At 27.0% G+C, this 17,585-nt stretch overlaps 1 protein-coding gene across 2 annotated transcripts in view; it reads left to right on the forward strand.

The window, feature by feature from the left end:
- Positions 1-17,585, forward strand: part of LOC136983035 (ankyrin repeat domain-containing protein 26-like) — a 69,039-nt gene that overhangs the window by 11,716 nt on the left and 39,738 nt on the right. For both annotated transcript variants that reach the window (XM_067279648.1, XM_067279649.1), the window contains exons 7-11: positions 7,987-8,056; positions 11,760-11,840; positions 14,663-14,743; positions 16,158-16,870; positions 16,993-17,083. In XM_067279648.1, coding sequence (XP_067135749.1) covers positions 7,987-8,056; positions 11,760-11,840; positions 14,663-14,743; positions 16,158-16,870; positions 16,993-17,083 — 1,036 coding nt within the window. The remainder of the gene's footprint in view (positions 1-7,986; positions 8,057-11,759; positions 11,841-14,662; positions 14,744-16,157; positions 16,871-16,992; positions 17,084-17,585) is intronic.

The following is a 17,585-nucleotide window of genomic DNA, read 5'->3' on the forward strand; positions in this document are numbered from 1 at the left end:
TACATTATATGTGCTTTAAATGTGAGATTCCAATCAAAAACAACTCCTAGAAAACTTGTTTCATTTACCAGTTGCAGAGGATTATCTATGTATATTGTCGATTCTTCTTTGAGATGTTACTGTTATTTCGAAATATAAGGATTTTAGTTTTAAGATGATTTATTGTTAGGTAAAGCGAGTTAAGGTAGGAGTTTACAAGATTAATTTTTCTTTGTAATGAGGCTTTAGTCGGAGCAAATATTGTCAGGTCATCTGCGAATAATACGTAGTGAAATGTTTTGTCTTCAATTTCTATACCATCAGAATTATTTTGGAAAATGCGGTCAATTTCATGTAAGTAAAAGTTGAATAAATACGGTGATAGAGGGTTGCCTTGAAGAATACCCCGTGTTAATATTATTGATGGAGTAGTGGATTGTCCTTGTTTAATTTTAACATTATAATTTGTAAATAATTTAGATATTGTTGTTGTAAATTGATTTCCTGCTCCTTTGTTATTTAGATTTTGCATTAATAGTGGAACATAAATGGAGTTGAATGCTTTTTTAATATCTATGAATGCTACATAAACTTTCCTATGCCTTTTAATCAGGTGAAGTTGAATTATTAATGATAGTAAAAATATTGCAGATTCCGTTCCTTTATTTTTAAGAAAAGCATATTGAAAATTTGCTTCTAGTTCCATTGTTTTAGTCCTGTGTTGAAATTTAATTGCTAGTAGAACAGTAAAGCATATTCTTAAGGTTTGTAATAAGGCAATAGGTTAGTTATCTGGAGAAAATTTATCATCTTTTTTGTATATTATAGTAAGGATTACTGAATTCCAGGATTCTAGATAATTGGTTGTTTTATACATAGTATTGAAAAGTTGTAATAATTTTTCTCTTGCTTGGTTTGGTAGTTTTTCAAAAATTTAATTGGAATAAGATCACTTCCTGGGGCTGTATTATTGCAAGTTTTTTTAATAATATCTTCAAGTTTATTAATTTTGAATTCAGCATTAAGGTATTCATTATTGGAATCATAAGTAGATATTAAAGTAATAATAGGAATGAATAATAGGAAAATGATGGTAGAATTTTTTCCATGATTCAAAGCTGATTGTTGGGTTATTGTCGTAAGTTTCTGTTTTAAATCAAAATTTTTTTATTAATGACCAAAATGATTTAATATCAAAATTGTTTAAAATAAATTAATTAGGATTAAAAATAGTGCTGAACACATTCAAATTTTTGTTTTTTTTTTACTGTGAGAGTTATTAAATGTTAAATTCGTTTTTTTAATACTTTCTACATATTTATAAATAAATTATTTTATTTTTTTCATCTATTTATTCAAGATACAAAGAATGTTTTCTCCTGTTACAAGAAAGGCTATAAAATTTACAAAATTATAAAAACAAATTAAATAAACATTATAAAGATTTGGTCAAGTATTAAAAAAGTAGTTATGCAATTTATAAAATTTGATTTTAGTTGTATTAGCAAAACAACTTCTGTAATTATTTGTTGAAAATTATGAAATATTACTGTTAATCCAAATGACTCATAATGGAGGTAGTTTATTTCATTCATAACATTTTATTTTATTTCAAGAATATCAATTAACACTTCTATAGATAATTATATCTAATGGGGGGGTGCTCCGATCGTCATGGAGACTGGTGAGTTTTCGATTACACCCGGTTTCGTCGGAAAATATTTTACCCAGTTCATTTTTCCTGTGTTTTTTTCCACTATGTTGATTCTAAAATTGACTCAATTATTACTACTAATGTCTGGAATCGAGCCTAACCCAGGTCCTCTTCAAAAAACTCCAACGAAAAGAGGTAGACCTCCAACAATTCAAGCTGCGCAATCTTCGTCCAATACAAAGTCGGCTGAAGGTGAAAGCAACTTGATTACCAAATATACTCAACCACGAAGAGTAGAATCGACCACTTTGGTAAGTGAATACTTTACTTCGAATTCTTCATTTGCAACTTCAAATATGGAACTATCGAACTCGTCAACTGCACTTCTCTGGACGAAGATAGTCGATCTGATTACTTCTAGTAACGAAAAAATTGAAAACCAATTTTCTCTAATCCACAATGAAATCATTACTATTCATAAAGAAATTAGTGACTTTACTGATCAACTCCATTCTATGAGAGATAGAAATGACAAATTCGAATCCGAGCTTACAAAATTAAGAAACGAGAATGAGTTGCTTCAATTTAAGATTGATGCACTGCATAATAAATTAAACAATAATAATTTAATAATATACAATTACTTGAAAACATTTGCTGACGGGAATGAAGAAGACTTATTGAATTTCTTGAATCATTCACTAAATATTCCATGCAAAATGGATGAAGAAATAAAATCCATTCATAATATTCCTAATTCTAAGATTAATATCAAATGATTAACTTTAAAATCTGATCAATTGCAAAATCAAATTATGATCACCTTCAATAAATTAAAGCAAAATAAATCATTGGGACCATGGCAAAATTTAAACATGTCTGTAGATTTGGTTATTAATTCTCGTAAGAGAAGAAAAGCTTTACTACCTTACTATATCGATCTAAAAAAACGAAATATACAGGTTAAATTACAGAGATGATTTTCTTCTAATTAAACAGAAAAAAGTAACTTACAGCTTCTCAACAAATCAACTGGTAAATGCAGAGGATTTTTTAGAATATACGACTTAAATAATTCTGATAATTATCAATCTTCGACAACACTCAGTAATGAAACCGATTGCAATAAAAATCAAGAAAAACCTTACCTGAACATAATAAACTGGAACTGTAATGGTTTATTGAAAAAAATTGATAGTATGGAGTTTAAATGTTTATTGAACAATACCAATATAATGGGACTAACCGAAACCTGGTTGACTTCCCCACATGAAGGTTTAAAAAATAAACACATGGAATATACTGTTATATCAACCGTGGCGCATAAACCAGTCGGCCCTGGTCGCCCATATGGTGGTTTAAGCTTGCTCATCAAGAAAAATATAGGAGTATTTAAGAATTTACAAAAACTTGATAACTGTATAGCAGTCTTAATCCAAATTACCAATCCAGACTTACAGTTTTTGATAAACAAATTAATAGCCATTATACTAGTTTATATCCCTCCAGACCAGCTTCAGATTTTAAAAGACATCTTTAAACTCATTGAACAATGGAAAATCATTACCCCTTACGTTATAATAATAGGATATTTAAATGCGAGAATAGCCCAAAAAATGGACATTGAATACAAGGGACCCAACTTATTAATTCAAAATACTCATAAATCAAAAGATAAAAAACATAACAAATTAGGACTGTGATTACTTGAATATATGGATCAACTACAACTTTATATACTGAATGGCAGAATTAAAAATGATTACCCGTCTGAATTTACTTGTCTGACCAACTCTGGCTGTTCAACAATAGATCTAATAATATGTTCAGAACTAATTATAGACTTATGTATGCAGATCCAAGTATTGAATTATGATCTCTCTGACCATTTTCCAATAAAAATGTCTATTCAAATAGCAAAAAATCAACTACATAAGAATGAATCAATATCTCATCAAATAACCAATTATAACTATCAACAATACCAACTTTCGATTAGTAACAGAATTAAACATTTACTGAATTATGCTCCAACAGAGGGATTAGAAAAATATTTTCAATTTGAATCAGTAATAAAAGAATTTATTCATACACGTAACTCAAAGTATAATATATCACATAAATTCAAGAAGCCATTGTATGATTTGGACTGCTACAAGCTCAAAACTCAAAAGAATAAAGCTTTAAAACAATTTAGAATAAGTTATTCAGAAGAATCTTTCAAGCAATATAAACAACTAAAAATATCATATTTCAATCTATTAAAAGCAAAAAAATTAAACTATTTTAAAAGCCTACAACAACGAATGCTAGCAAACAAAAATAATCTACTTTTCTGGTCATCAATTCAAAACTTGCGTAAAATTCGTCCAGAACGCCAACCAGATATAGACTTTTTAATATGGTTTAACTATTTCAATAGATTTCCGATTAATGAAAATCTATCAAATAATTACCAAATAGCCTTAACGAATGATTTTCTTGATTCACCCATTACCTATGATGAACTGGAATACTCCATTGGAAAACTAAAACTAAATTCATTGCCAGGATTAGATTTAATTACCAACAAATTCATTAAATTCCTACCTCTGTCAGGAAAACAAATGCTACTTGAACTATTTAACTATTTTTACTATTCATTAACTTACCCGTCGTCATGGAACTCCGTTAAGCTACTCGTGATTTACAAAAGAAAAGGAAATAGATTAGCACCAGAGAACTATCGCCCCATCGCACTTCTATCTACTATAAGAAAATGTTTCACATCCATATTAGCAACACGTTTTCAAAAATGGACTATAAACCAAAAATTAAACTCGAAATTCCAATATGCTTTTATCAAATCTAAAGGAACTGAAACGGCTATATTCTTGTTAACTTCCTTAATCCAAATATACTTAAGAAAAAACGAAGGAAAATTTTTGCCGCATTCATTGATATTTCTAAGGCCTTTGATTCTATACATGTACCCTCTTTGGTTAAAAAATTAACAATATTTGGAACTGGTAATAAATTCGCAGCTACTATTATGAATCTTTTTTCCTCATACAAAATCAATATTATTTATGGAAATCAGCGATATCCTGAATTTACTATAAATCGAGGTATTCTTCAAGGTAAACCATTGTCTCCTTATTTGTTTAATTTTTATATTAATGATATTGATAAGCTGATTTCTAAATGATTCAGAAGGCATTTATATATACGGAAGAACATTTCATTACATTTTATATGCCGACGACCTGGTTTTATTGGCCCCAACCAAAGTTACTCTACAACATAAGCTTAATAAAATTAATGACTACTTGAACTCTATATTCTTATCGATTAACATCTCCAAATCAAAAATAGTTATTTTTAGAAACAATATCAAACTTGCAAACCAAGAGAAATCCTTCTACATAAATGATCAACCTTTAGAACTGGTCAATAATATAAAATACTTAGGTACGTTTTTCAACTGGAACGGTAAATTTCAGATGCATTTGAAATATCTTAATGTTAAAATCAATCAACTAATCAATAACATTCTCTATTTGGGTGCTAGTTTAAAAATTACGAATCTAAAACTTCATATGAGAATGTTTAATTCAATGATAATGCCAGCTATTCTGTATGCCAGTCCGATTTGGGCCATTGATTTATTTTATGACTTGGAAAAATTTCATATCATATATTCCTACGAAAACCATATAAACTCGAACGTACTGTTCCTGGATATGCTATACGTGCAGAAACAAACAGATGTCAACTTTTCCCCTTCTTTATGAAAAGACTAATCAAATTCTACTACCGATTATTGAACTCAAAAGATGATAATATTAAATTTCTATTTCACATTATGAATACTCAAATGAATAACGATAATATCAACAAAACAACATGGTGCTATAAATTTAATAAAGTTTTACAATCTTTCGGAGTATGTAGTTCCTTATTTGACAACGATATTGACAATTGTAAAAATGCCTATTCTATGATGATGGACTCTGCATTCTCGCAATCGATGGTTAGTGATCAAAATGCTATAATTAATACAACATGTCATCCTTGGTACTTACATATTCTAAGCCTTCCTACTCAATCGAACATTATCACAATGAACACATCTTTAAATATCAAACATATGTTACTTCAACTGAGACTCAACAAATATTCCTTAATTGTAAACAATACTTATATTGACTTTACAAGATCATGTTATTGGTGTAATTCCAACACATTTTCCACACTTCATCTTCTCAGAGATTGTACAGCTTTGAAAAACTACCAAAAAAAAATTTCAAACTTCAGACCTATTTTCTACAAATAACAAATTAAATTATAGATCCACTTGTAAGGAACTGAGTCCGAGCGTTATTTTTATTTTATTATTATTTTTCTGTTTTATTATATTTTGTTTGGGGCTTCTGTTTATTTAGGACGAAGGTTCCCCACCACTTCCTTATTAGTAACGAAAAAAGAAGATAAGACAACTCACAAAAAAAAAAATAATAAGCGCCGTAGGAAAAATCTCGCGCACTTGCGCTGCCCAGCGGAAGTAAACGGTCCGCAGAAAAAAAATGGAGGGGGAGTCCCCACACTCACTAGTAAGGAAATACTTACTAAACCATCTTAACATCCCAGAAAATTATGATAAATACTTTGTAAACGGTTTATAAGCTTTGTCGGAAAATTAAAGCTGCCAGGAAAAAAAATTAATGTTAACAAACTAAGTATGTAAATAAGGGGAGTAACCCAGCTGAAGTGTGACGTCACCTCACAGTATAAAACCCGTACGGTGAATTCCAAATAGAGGTGAATTCCAAATAGAGGTGAATTCCAAATAGAGGTGAATTCCAAATAGAGGTGAATTCCAAATAGAGGTGAATTCCAAATAGAGGTGAATTCCAAATAGAGGTGAATTCCAAATAGAGGTGAATTCCAAATAGAGGTGAATTCCAAATAGAGGTGAATTCCAAATAGAGGTGAATTCCAAATAGAGGTGAATTCCAAATAGAGGTGAATTCCAAATAGAGGTGAATTCCAAATAGAGGTGAATTCCAAATAGAGGTGAATTCCAAATAGAGGTGAATTCCAAATAGAGGTGAATTCCAAATAGAGGTGAATTCCAAATAGAGGTGAATTCCAAATAGAGGTGAATTCCAAATAGAGGTGAATTCCAAATAGAGGTGATATCCAGAGCGAGGTGAATTCAAAAGCGAAGTGTTTTCTGATAGAAGTCCAGATTGATAATTGGACGATCCAAGGTGTTAAAGAGGAGTTCGATTTGACGATATCGAAAGGATTGAGGAAATAGGTTCCTCGTATAGTGAGGTGACGGATAGACGTTTAATTAGTAAGAGATTTTGTTCATAGTTTCTAAGTATTTGATTTGTCGAATTTTTAAAGGGGAAGTAATATTAAGTTAAGCTAAGTAGCTGAGTTTATTGTCGGGTTGACTTGTCGATTTTCGTTAATAAATTTTGTTTGGATTATAGACATTTGTACGTAGTAAATTCTAGTTACTAATTAAATATATTTGAACTTTTTGCTTTGACTTGATATTTATCGTTATTCTTACTAATTTTTTCGGTGCACGCTTAAAAGCCCAGGCCTGGCAAACTAATCTCTAATCCACATAAAGTACCCGTTAGGTTAACGGAAGTTTTACCGACCGCATTTAGTGTCGGTTTCCTAAGATACTAAAAATAGTACTTTACACACTTTGGCCAATCTATCTAAAATGACTATGTATAAAATTGCTAATTTTTTTTACCCAAATTGTTAACGAATTGAATGTTCATTACACTAATTCATTATATGTTCAAGTAAATTATCATCATATTTACAATTAACCTAATACTTTGTACAGTACTTACAATTCTTTGTACTTTAATCAATTCCCCCTGTAACAAGGGCTCTTTTATTATGAATAAAGACTATTATTATTATTATTATAATTATATCTAATAATAATTATGATAAAATAGAATTGAAATGCTCAATTAATTGCCTTCTGTTATTTAATAAAACAAATTTATTTATGATTAAAATTATCTATGCTGAAATTTAATTTATTGATATATCTGGTTCTTATGTTCTCAGTTATATAAACAGATAAGATAAACAATTAAGCATTGTACTAAAACTTCTTTATATGTGAAATTTTAACAAAGACTTATAGTATTTGAGCAAATATAACACATGGCATTAATTGAATATCAATGTGCTTTGTACTGTATATTATTAATTAAAAGTTAAAATTTGTACACTTATGTGAATATGAGTTAATTTTTTAAATATCTAATATATTGAATTGAATCTTTTTGTATTTTTTCATTGAAAAAAGTTTAATGACTATCTTTCAGGATTTGAACAGTATTACTAAAGAAAATATCATCAATAAAACTCCAAAACATTCTCTTAAATTGTATAATTGTAAGTTTTAGAATATTTTTATATAACTATTTAAATCTGTGGTTAAAATTGCAATTTGTTTGTAATTTTATTGAATATACAATGTTTATGTATTGTGTTAGCCTGAATATAAGTCAACTCTCAATTCTGGAGTCTTTACTTTTTGGAAAAAATTAAGACCTGAATATAAGTCAACCTTTTTTTACATTTTATTTGCCTACATAAAATTAGAAATTTACCTTAAAAAAAATATGGAAAGTAATTTAAGCAATACTTCATCACTTTCATTGTTTTCATTTCTGTTTTGCTATTTCATTGCCATCATGATCTTCGGCTTTCTTGAACAGTACATCTGTTCCATTCAAGTTATTGGTAACACACCATTTTTTAAATTTTTTTAGACTGACTGATTATGTCTTCACCAATAATCTTTCATAATTCTACTGTTATTCTAACTTTTACAGGAGTGTGTGGAATTTCTATTACCTTTTATCTATGCAATTGATTATGAAATTTGATTGTGTTCAATTCCATTTCATTCTTCCAAAATTTCTTTAGTTAGAAACTAAATTTTTTTATTTGTATTTACAAATATCAGAGAATCAGTTAGCATAAATGAATTTTAGATTGCTTTTTAAATAATTTTTACAAATTGCATTTAAATCATATCTAGCTGATCAGAAAATTATACTCAGAGTTTGTTTTAAAGAAAGAAATACATGCATTGGATACCTATAAGTGATAAATTGTGACTTTTTTCCTCTTTTTGCTAATATCAATAAAAATGAAATTAATAAAAGTTATAAGGCAAAATTGAGACAATATCCTATACACTAGAGATCAGTGTTCTACAATCGGTATGCCATCACACGGTGAAAGGTGTGACATGAACTTTTACATATTCTGTTAATTTCAAGTTTTATTTATATATTTTTATCACTGTTGTTTCTTTTGCTTGTATTTCATTCTCTGATGCAGCACTGATGAAATAAGATGATGTGTGACATTATGTATTCTAAGAAATTATATGTAAAATAAATTTGCTCACAGATGTTGATATCTGTTTAATAATAATAATAGGTTAGTGGCATTACATAATTCTATTATTAGTATCACATTATACGTTTTTGAGGGGAATAACATTTTGGTGTGCTGTGTTGAGTCATGGGTGTGCTGCAAGTAGAAAAAGGTTGCAGAACACTGCACTAGATAATAGGCTGTCTAGCATATACTGTACATTAAACCAGAAGAAGTAGGCTTCTTTGCATATTTCATGCAAAGAATTTGCATGTATTCTGGAAAATGTACTTGCAATCTTATGACTATTGGAATGAAAACAAAACTTTGTGTTTCATTTTTGTTTGTCTTATTTTTTCCAACTATCTATAACATTTTTTTTTATAAGGTCTAAAACATATAATTGTATCAAATACATAAATTTATAATAGAAAGATACAGTTTACAACAGAATATTGGGTCATTGCAATTGAAATGGCCATTTTTTAAAATTTAAATTTTCTGGTCTTGTAGTTCAACTTTTTTTCATGTGAATAGTGCTGTATGTTCGCAATTAGAAGAGCACACATATAATATGTGAATTAAAAATTTCATTTTTATTTGAGTTCCACATGTCTAAGAATACTTTTTCTGACGACATGGAAAAAAAGGAAATTGAATCATTTTCTTTTATTGGTATAAGCAGGAACATAATGCAGTTGAAGCAACTTGAAATACGGACAAACTTTTGGTGAAGGTTTTGTGAGTGAGTCAGTCACCAGGCATTGGTTCAAAAAATTTCATTCTGGGAATACAAATCTCAAAAATCAGAATTGAAGAACATCATCAAATCAGAACATAACTTGACTGTCTGGGAAATCACAAAGGTTGAACATGCTGGACATTATTTAATCATTTCTCGACACCTAAACGTGTTAGGGAAAGTCAAGAAGCTTAACAAATGGTTACCACATAAACTCAGTGAGAGAAATAAAGGGCATTATTTGGAGGTTTGCAGTTCTTTAATTATTTGTCACAATAATGAAAATATTTAAATGAAATTTTTCCCCATTCACCTTATTCTCTAGACTTTTTGCCAACAGACTATCACTTTTTTATATATATTTAGACAGTTTTTTGGCAAGGAAAGTCTTCGAGGAAGAGGATGCAATAAAAAGTACCCTTAATGACATTTTGCTTCTTGTGCTCCTGTTTCTATCAGATTGGCATTAATGAATTTCTATTGCATTGGGAAAAGTGTATTAATGTTGGTGGAGACAATTTTGATTGAATATGCAAGTTTTAAATTAAGTTAATAAACACTGAAAGTCAGAAATAAAAATTGGCCATTTCATTTGCAACAACCTAATAAAATTTTGGTAAATTTTCAGCAATGTTCTTCCCAATTTTGATCATTGCTTAATTAGTAGAGACTCTTAAGATTAAAATAAAAACAGTACTAAAATAAAATGTCTGTAGAAGTTACCAAAACTGACTAATTCTGTTGAATACAATTAAAACAATCAATTAATTAATTATTTACAATTATGCTAAAAACTTAATTCCCATGCATGGTCTACAGCATGCAGTATGCTATACAGTTGCAACATGACAGTCACAACTTGGCTGACATTTAGCATCAATAACAATTAATACATTAAATATTACCATTAGATTTAACTTTGTTTGGTGTGTACCATAGCCAGTTATCAAAATCAAAGAAAACTTTAATCAGATTTGAATATAGGTCAAGAACTTTTTTTTGGCTACTGTAAAACTGGAAAAAATATTGACTAATTCAGGCAAATATAGTATTATAAAATTTAAATTATGTGAAAATTAAACTGTTCTTTTTATGATGAGCTTTATCTGAAATTTTGAAATTTAGTTTGATTTTTTTTTCATTTGATGATGACTTGACTAATTTTAATTATTTACATTGTAATAAAACAAAATGATAAAGATTTTTAAATGTACTTTTAATATTAGAAATTTTTTCTCTGCTTTTAATAATCTGAATTATTCTAGTTAATTGATATAGTCATGTTTAAGAAACAATATTATTTTTGACATTTTAAGACTACTTTATCTTTAAATGTTTTAAATGAATTGAAAAACTGTAAAGAATCTAGATTTAAATGATTTGAAATTCATGCTTTTTAATGAACTCAAAGTTTAGACTTCATCTTTTATTTATATTGACGAGTCCTGTTGTAAGTTAGCTTGCAATTACTTATAAAAGAATTATGACTTAAAAAATTATAAATATATCAGTTATAAAACTAAGTTTAAATATCAAATCGAATATTCATAATTACAGAAAAAATCGTTTACTGCAGTTAGTTAATATATGCTAAGATAATGAAAGGATATGTGTATTTTATTAAAGGTTTAAGCCTTTTTCTTCTGTTGAAAACATAATGCAGGCTGTAATAAAAAAATATATATTGTTAATACAACATTATAGCTTTCTATTTTTTTATTTTTGCATATATATTTTCAAAAAGTAATAAGTTTCATTATAGAAAATACAAAATATATAAAGAAAGTATTAACAGAAAAAAGAATAAACAATATGTAAAACTGCAAAGTATTATTTAGATGTATTTATAAGTTTTAGACAAGTAGATGATTTTACTTGTACAATTATTGTAGCCAAATACTTTCAATTTCTTTTACTATGAATTCTTTTATATTAGCAATTATTGTAAATATAAAATATTTTCAGCTGAAAAACAAAATGAACAAAATCCTTTAGAGAAAGATGAGGTTTTATCCTTTTTTCAAGAAAATGAGACTAAAAATACAGGTATTTAAAATTTATTTTAAAATTAAAGACGCAAAAATATTTTGTATTTTTATTACTAAAAAGTCTTTAAATCATTATTTTATTTAGAATGAAAAGTTATTTTAAAATTTTAATTCTTTTAAAAGAAAGAAAATTCATGATCTCAGTCTGAAATTTCTTCTCTTAGAAGTATAAATAACTGTTTATTTAATTTAAACTTACATAGATATATATTGTAAAAATTATAAAAATGGAATGGTCGATTAATTTGAAAAAATTCATTAAAATATCCTGACAAATTTGGATTTTGACAACTGCTTCATACTATTAGGAAACTTACCAACTTCCTAATACTGTTTAACACACCTTGTTACAGTCATCAAGACATTTTTCTCAAATTTTATTGCATATATATAATTCAGTTAAAATTCAGAAATATATAGTTAAATATATGCTCATTGATGAAAAAGGTATGTACCCATATAGAATTGTTCAATTACAAAAGTTATAGCGTGCAGTTTGTCTCATATGAGTATTTAAATGATTTCAGTTATTGGTCTAATTGTACCAGGTAATACCACCAGACTATCTTAAAATTACTACTTCAGTATCTTATAAAAAGACTAAAACAAGCTCATTGTGTTCAAAATTTTCACTGTACTGTACTTGGTATTTGAAGATCTTTGAAGCCAGGTGTATCTGTATGATGCAGTCAAATACATTACACACAGCTGATAGATTTAGAGAAAGGCTTGCATCATTGAGCTGAGGGAAGTAGGATGGCTATTTGACTAAATTTTCCACCATCTGGCATTTTCTGATCATAAAAAGGTATTTGGAGCAATAGATACATGAGGGCACACATACACAATCAGTTGATTATTTCTCCTGATGATCTGGCTGGATATCACCAGAAGAGATGATCATGAGACTAGCATGAAAAGCTGTAATGATGTCTTTGTCTACCATTCAGAGACAGATGAAACTACAGAACCTGTCTCTTCCTACATCATTGGCAGGTAACCAGCAGAAGCAAATTTCCATGCAAAGACTGCTACACATCCATGCCATTAGCACCTGTACATTGTTGGCTTTGTTTGCAGTGGTGCTGTGACAGAGAAGCCTGAATTGCTGTGGACTGACAGTGTATCATTATTAGTGACAAATCTTAGTTCTGTTTGGAAACAGATGACTACTGTATTAGTGTGTGCACTGGTGAGCATTTCAATTCTGTTTTTTACTGTTCAGCAGCATTGTTGTTCTCACTGTTTGCACACTGTTCTGGGGAATCACCTCATATGGCAATTAAGGATATTTAGGCAATTAGTCATATTTAGTTAGTCCTGATTGGCCAAAGAAAAGCAAAGTTCCTAGTTTTAGAAGAAAAATTTAAAATTTAGTTAGAAAAGAAAAAAACCTACTTTCAAAAATATTTTAAGGTTGTTTTTATGATTTACAGTATCGTACTATTTATTGTTAATATAGTGTTTATTTGCCTTATTTATATTTAAAAATATGTGATAAGCATGTTAGTATAGGAAATACATAATAATTAATGGGATTTGTGCAAATTTTTATAAATGAAACTCTGCACAAACCCCTTTAATTATTAAAGCACATTCATTACATAAGACCCTTTGGATTACTTATTCAAGGAGCCTTGGAATGTATTGGTTGTGTATGATAAAATCCTACTTTATATAGTTTTTTTTATAAAAGTTTTGTTTTTCTCTCAAAGAAAATATCTTTAAAATATATATTTCATTATGTACTTTAAGTTTTGAAAGCTTAGTATATAATGAAAATCAATATTAAGTTCTTAGAACTTAATCTTGATTTCATTCAAAAACGAAATTGACAAAGAATATAGATTGAAAAAAAATTAACCAAACTAGATTTGGATATATAGCCTATTATATATTTTTGAAAATTATACACTTTTGGAAGCTAGATTACATGTATAATAAACTTTTTATTAGTAATTTTTATTATTTCTTTGAAGCTTGGTAATGTTATAAAATATATTAAAAACTTGAAGAACTTAGTTCTAAAAAACTTTGCAAAATGTTTAAAAAATTTTTAGAATTTTAATCATTTTTAATACAATATATATTTACGTTTCATTATATTTTCATTTTCATTATTTTACAATTTATTAACAATTAAATTTTTGTTTATTTGAAATTTAAATACAATAAACCCCCAGTAACTTGGACAAATTTTTTCAAAAAATTGTTCAATTTAAACTTTCTAGACAATAGAAAAATTATAATTTATGAGCATTTTCAAAATGCTGAAATCTTTGCAGTGAGCATTATATTACTGTAGTTATAAGTTACTAAAGATTTTACATTATTGTTTACCATACTGTCATGAAAATCTTTAGCTCATTTTCTGTAATAATAAATTTAGCAGTATATTCTACTAAAGCTCAGTAAAACATTTGTGTAGACCTGATCATAATAAACTACTGTGCTATGTCCAAATTCTCATTTTCCATGTTATTGGAGTTATGTTATGTTGTTTCCATCACTCCCTACTTGGACTTTCATAAAATCTGATAACCTTCACCTTCTATTAGTTTGAGTTAGTAGGAGTGCTTTGTATTTATTTATAGTTCAGTAGATTTCTTAATTAAGTTACTCATAACACGTACATATACTAGTTTATAAAAATAATAATGTAAATTGTTAAGTAAAACTGTTAACTGTAATATTTGGAAAATATAATTTCAAATTTATACTTTATGGTTTACTCAATAGTAATAAATTACAAATTAACATTCTAATAATTTTAATTTATTTTACTTTTGTTTGATTATATAATGATTTTTATCTTAACAGAGGATATATATTCTAGTCCACAGAAGAGCATAGCTTCTTTAGGTCTTTCTCAATTAAAGCCTTTGAAAAGGAAAGATGATGGTAAATCTATAAATTATTATAATAATGTTTTTTAAATTAACAAAATTTAAATTTATGTTATATGAAATTATAATAAATATATAAGTTATTTTAAAGAATTAAAAGCTTTTGTTTCAGTAACATATCATACAAGAAGTAGTTGTTGATATAGGTTTTATTGGAGGAAATGCATAGCTTTTGATTTGTTAAATTCCATAACAAAACGAGTAACAGAACAATTAATTAAATATAAGTTATTGTCTATTAATCACCTAATATTTGAGAATTAATTAATTCTAAAAAATTTTAGTAAAAATTAATTTTTATAAAATATTTTAATAAATACAATTAAGATTGTAATATTTGAAATTATAGAAATATAGCACTTCTCTGAAAGCTGCACTTGTACTAAACTACAGTACTACTACTAAGATTTTTAAAATGCAGTAGAATTTTAATTCTCAAAAGTTTTCAGTCATCTTAAACAACCTTCTTCAAGACAAAAAGAAACAAATTTCAATTTAAAAAGGACAAAAATTGAAATGTCTTCTGGAACAAGTTGATTTTGAATATTTAAGATGACTGAAAATGTTTGAGAATTAAAATTGTATTCCATTTTAAAGATCTGAGTAGCAGTACTGTGGCTTATACCAATATAAATTTTGAATATGAAAAATGAATTAATTTTGTATCATTCTACAGATAAATTGTTAAACTTTGATATAAAAATGATTAGTCTCATTAATTTTTCTTATAATGTTTGAAGTAGAAGCTTGAAAAAAATGAGTTCTAATGACCTAATAGAGAATCTGTGCATAAATTTCAGATTATAAAATTAAGATAAACATTTAAATAAAGTTTTTCAAAACTAAAGAGAATAGAATTTATTTTAAAGTTAGCACAATAAAATATTTAACAACAATTAAACAGCAATTATTGTCTTATTTGAATACAGTTTTATATTAGTACTAAAGAAAATGTTAATAATCTAAGATCTTATAAAATAGTTCTGCAAATTTATCCTAAAAATATTCCAAAATAAAAATTTGTTTAGTAAGTGATTGTTTGAAGAAAATATTTCTTCAGTATAGTTTAAACTAAATTAACAATAAAAAAACGAAGGGAATTTTTTATAACCAACTTAAAACTTAGAATAATTATTTGATCTATATTTAGATTTATTTTGTTTGAACATCTTTTCATTAAGATAGTTAAATTCTCACCAATGTAAATATTTTAAAGACTGCATATTATTTATAACAAAACTCTAAGAGTTATTATTTAGTAAAATTTCTTATTTATAATTTTTATCATTTAATTACATATTATATAGAGTATATTATTGGCTGAAGCTTAATAAATTTTTATACTGATTTTAATTTTAAATGAAATAAACCAAAATACACAATAGTAATAATAATTACATTTTTTTCAGATTTGTTTGCAGATTTAAGTTTTAGTGATTCTACAACATCTGATAATGATAATATTCTTGAAATGATAGAAAATAAACAAGGTGAATTAAAAAATGAAAAAGTATTACATCCATCTCTATATGATAAAGTTATTAAAACAGATGGGAATAATTGTAATGATTTTGATAGTTCTGATGATGACTTAAATTTTGAACCTTATGTTCCTTCAGTAATTGATAGAAAGTTTTCTGTTGATGAAAATCAGTTTAAAAGACCTCCATTAAGCAGAAGATCTGTGTCATTAGATACATCTAGTCCAATAAAACATACGGCTGTTAATGAAGCTACAAATTCTAACTCTAAAGAAAACTCAGAAAATTTGTCATCAAAACCTAATACAAATCTTTTAGTCCCTGACATCAAAAAGAATTCTTCAGAAAGTGAATGGGACAGTGAAGATTCCTATAACAGCTATGATAATAAAAATCTTAAAAATTCAAAAACAGAAGATTGTATTGATGCTATAACACAGAATAATAATAATGCAGATAAAGAATTAAATATATTAGAATCAAAGAAAGGAATTTTATCTGAAGATGAAAATTATGTTGAACCAGATTCAATTAATCCTGCAGATTTAAAAGATCAGATATCTTTGGAAAAATCTAATTCTTTAAACAGTGATAAAGATTTTTCAAGCAGTGAAAACTCTAAAAATGTTAACTCTGGTCAGGTAATTAAAGAGATCTTTTTATTTTATAATTATATTTATTACATATAAAACAAGTGGATTGATATATATATATATACACACACACACATTTCAACTTTTAAAATTCACATGGTTATTTTTAGACTGATCATTGGAGTACATTAGGCAGATTTGGAACAATGCAAGGAAGAGATGAAATGTGGGAAAATAATGCTAAAATTAGAAAAAATTCTGGTAAGTAAAAAAAGAAAAGGTATTTTTGATTTATATTTTTAAGAAATAAATTAATTTTACATCAATGACAGTATTTCCATAAATAAATATTAATGAAGAAATAAAAATTTTGTGTTAACATTTGAAATATGAAAACAAGTTGGTGGATTTATTTTATAAACTATACTTAGAATAAAAATTGTACACTATAATTAATTTCATATTAAAAGAGAACAAAGTGAATCATAAATTCTGAAAAAGTAATATAAAAATTTGTTTTTTCACTAAAATTAGTTTTATAAGCATTTCCTCCATCTCCTCTGTAAAATCAACATTATTAATTATTGATGGTTTATCAGAATAACAAGTTTGAATGAAAAATTTTAAATAATATTTTATATACATAATCTCAAATGTTATAAAATGGTAATTATGATATCATCTTTTAAAATTCTAATGTACTAAATTAAATAAACAATTTTTGAATTTTGATGAGCCATAGCAGTGATAATACTCACTCAAA

The sequence above is a fragment of the Centruroides vittatus genome, unplaced genomic scaffold (assembly GCF_030686945.1).
Source record: "Centruroides vittatus isolate TY-2023 unplaced genomic scaffold, ASM3068694v2 contig_875, whole genome shotgun sequence".
Lineage (NCBI taxonomy): Eukaryota > Metazoa > Arthropoda > Arachnida > Scorpiones > Buthidae > Centruroides > Centruroides vittatus.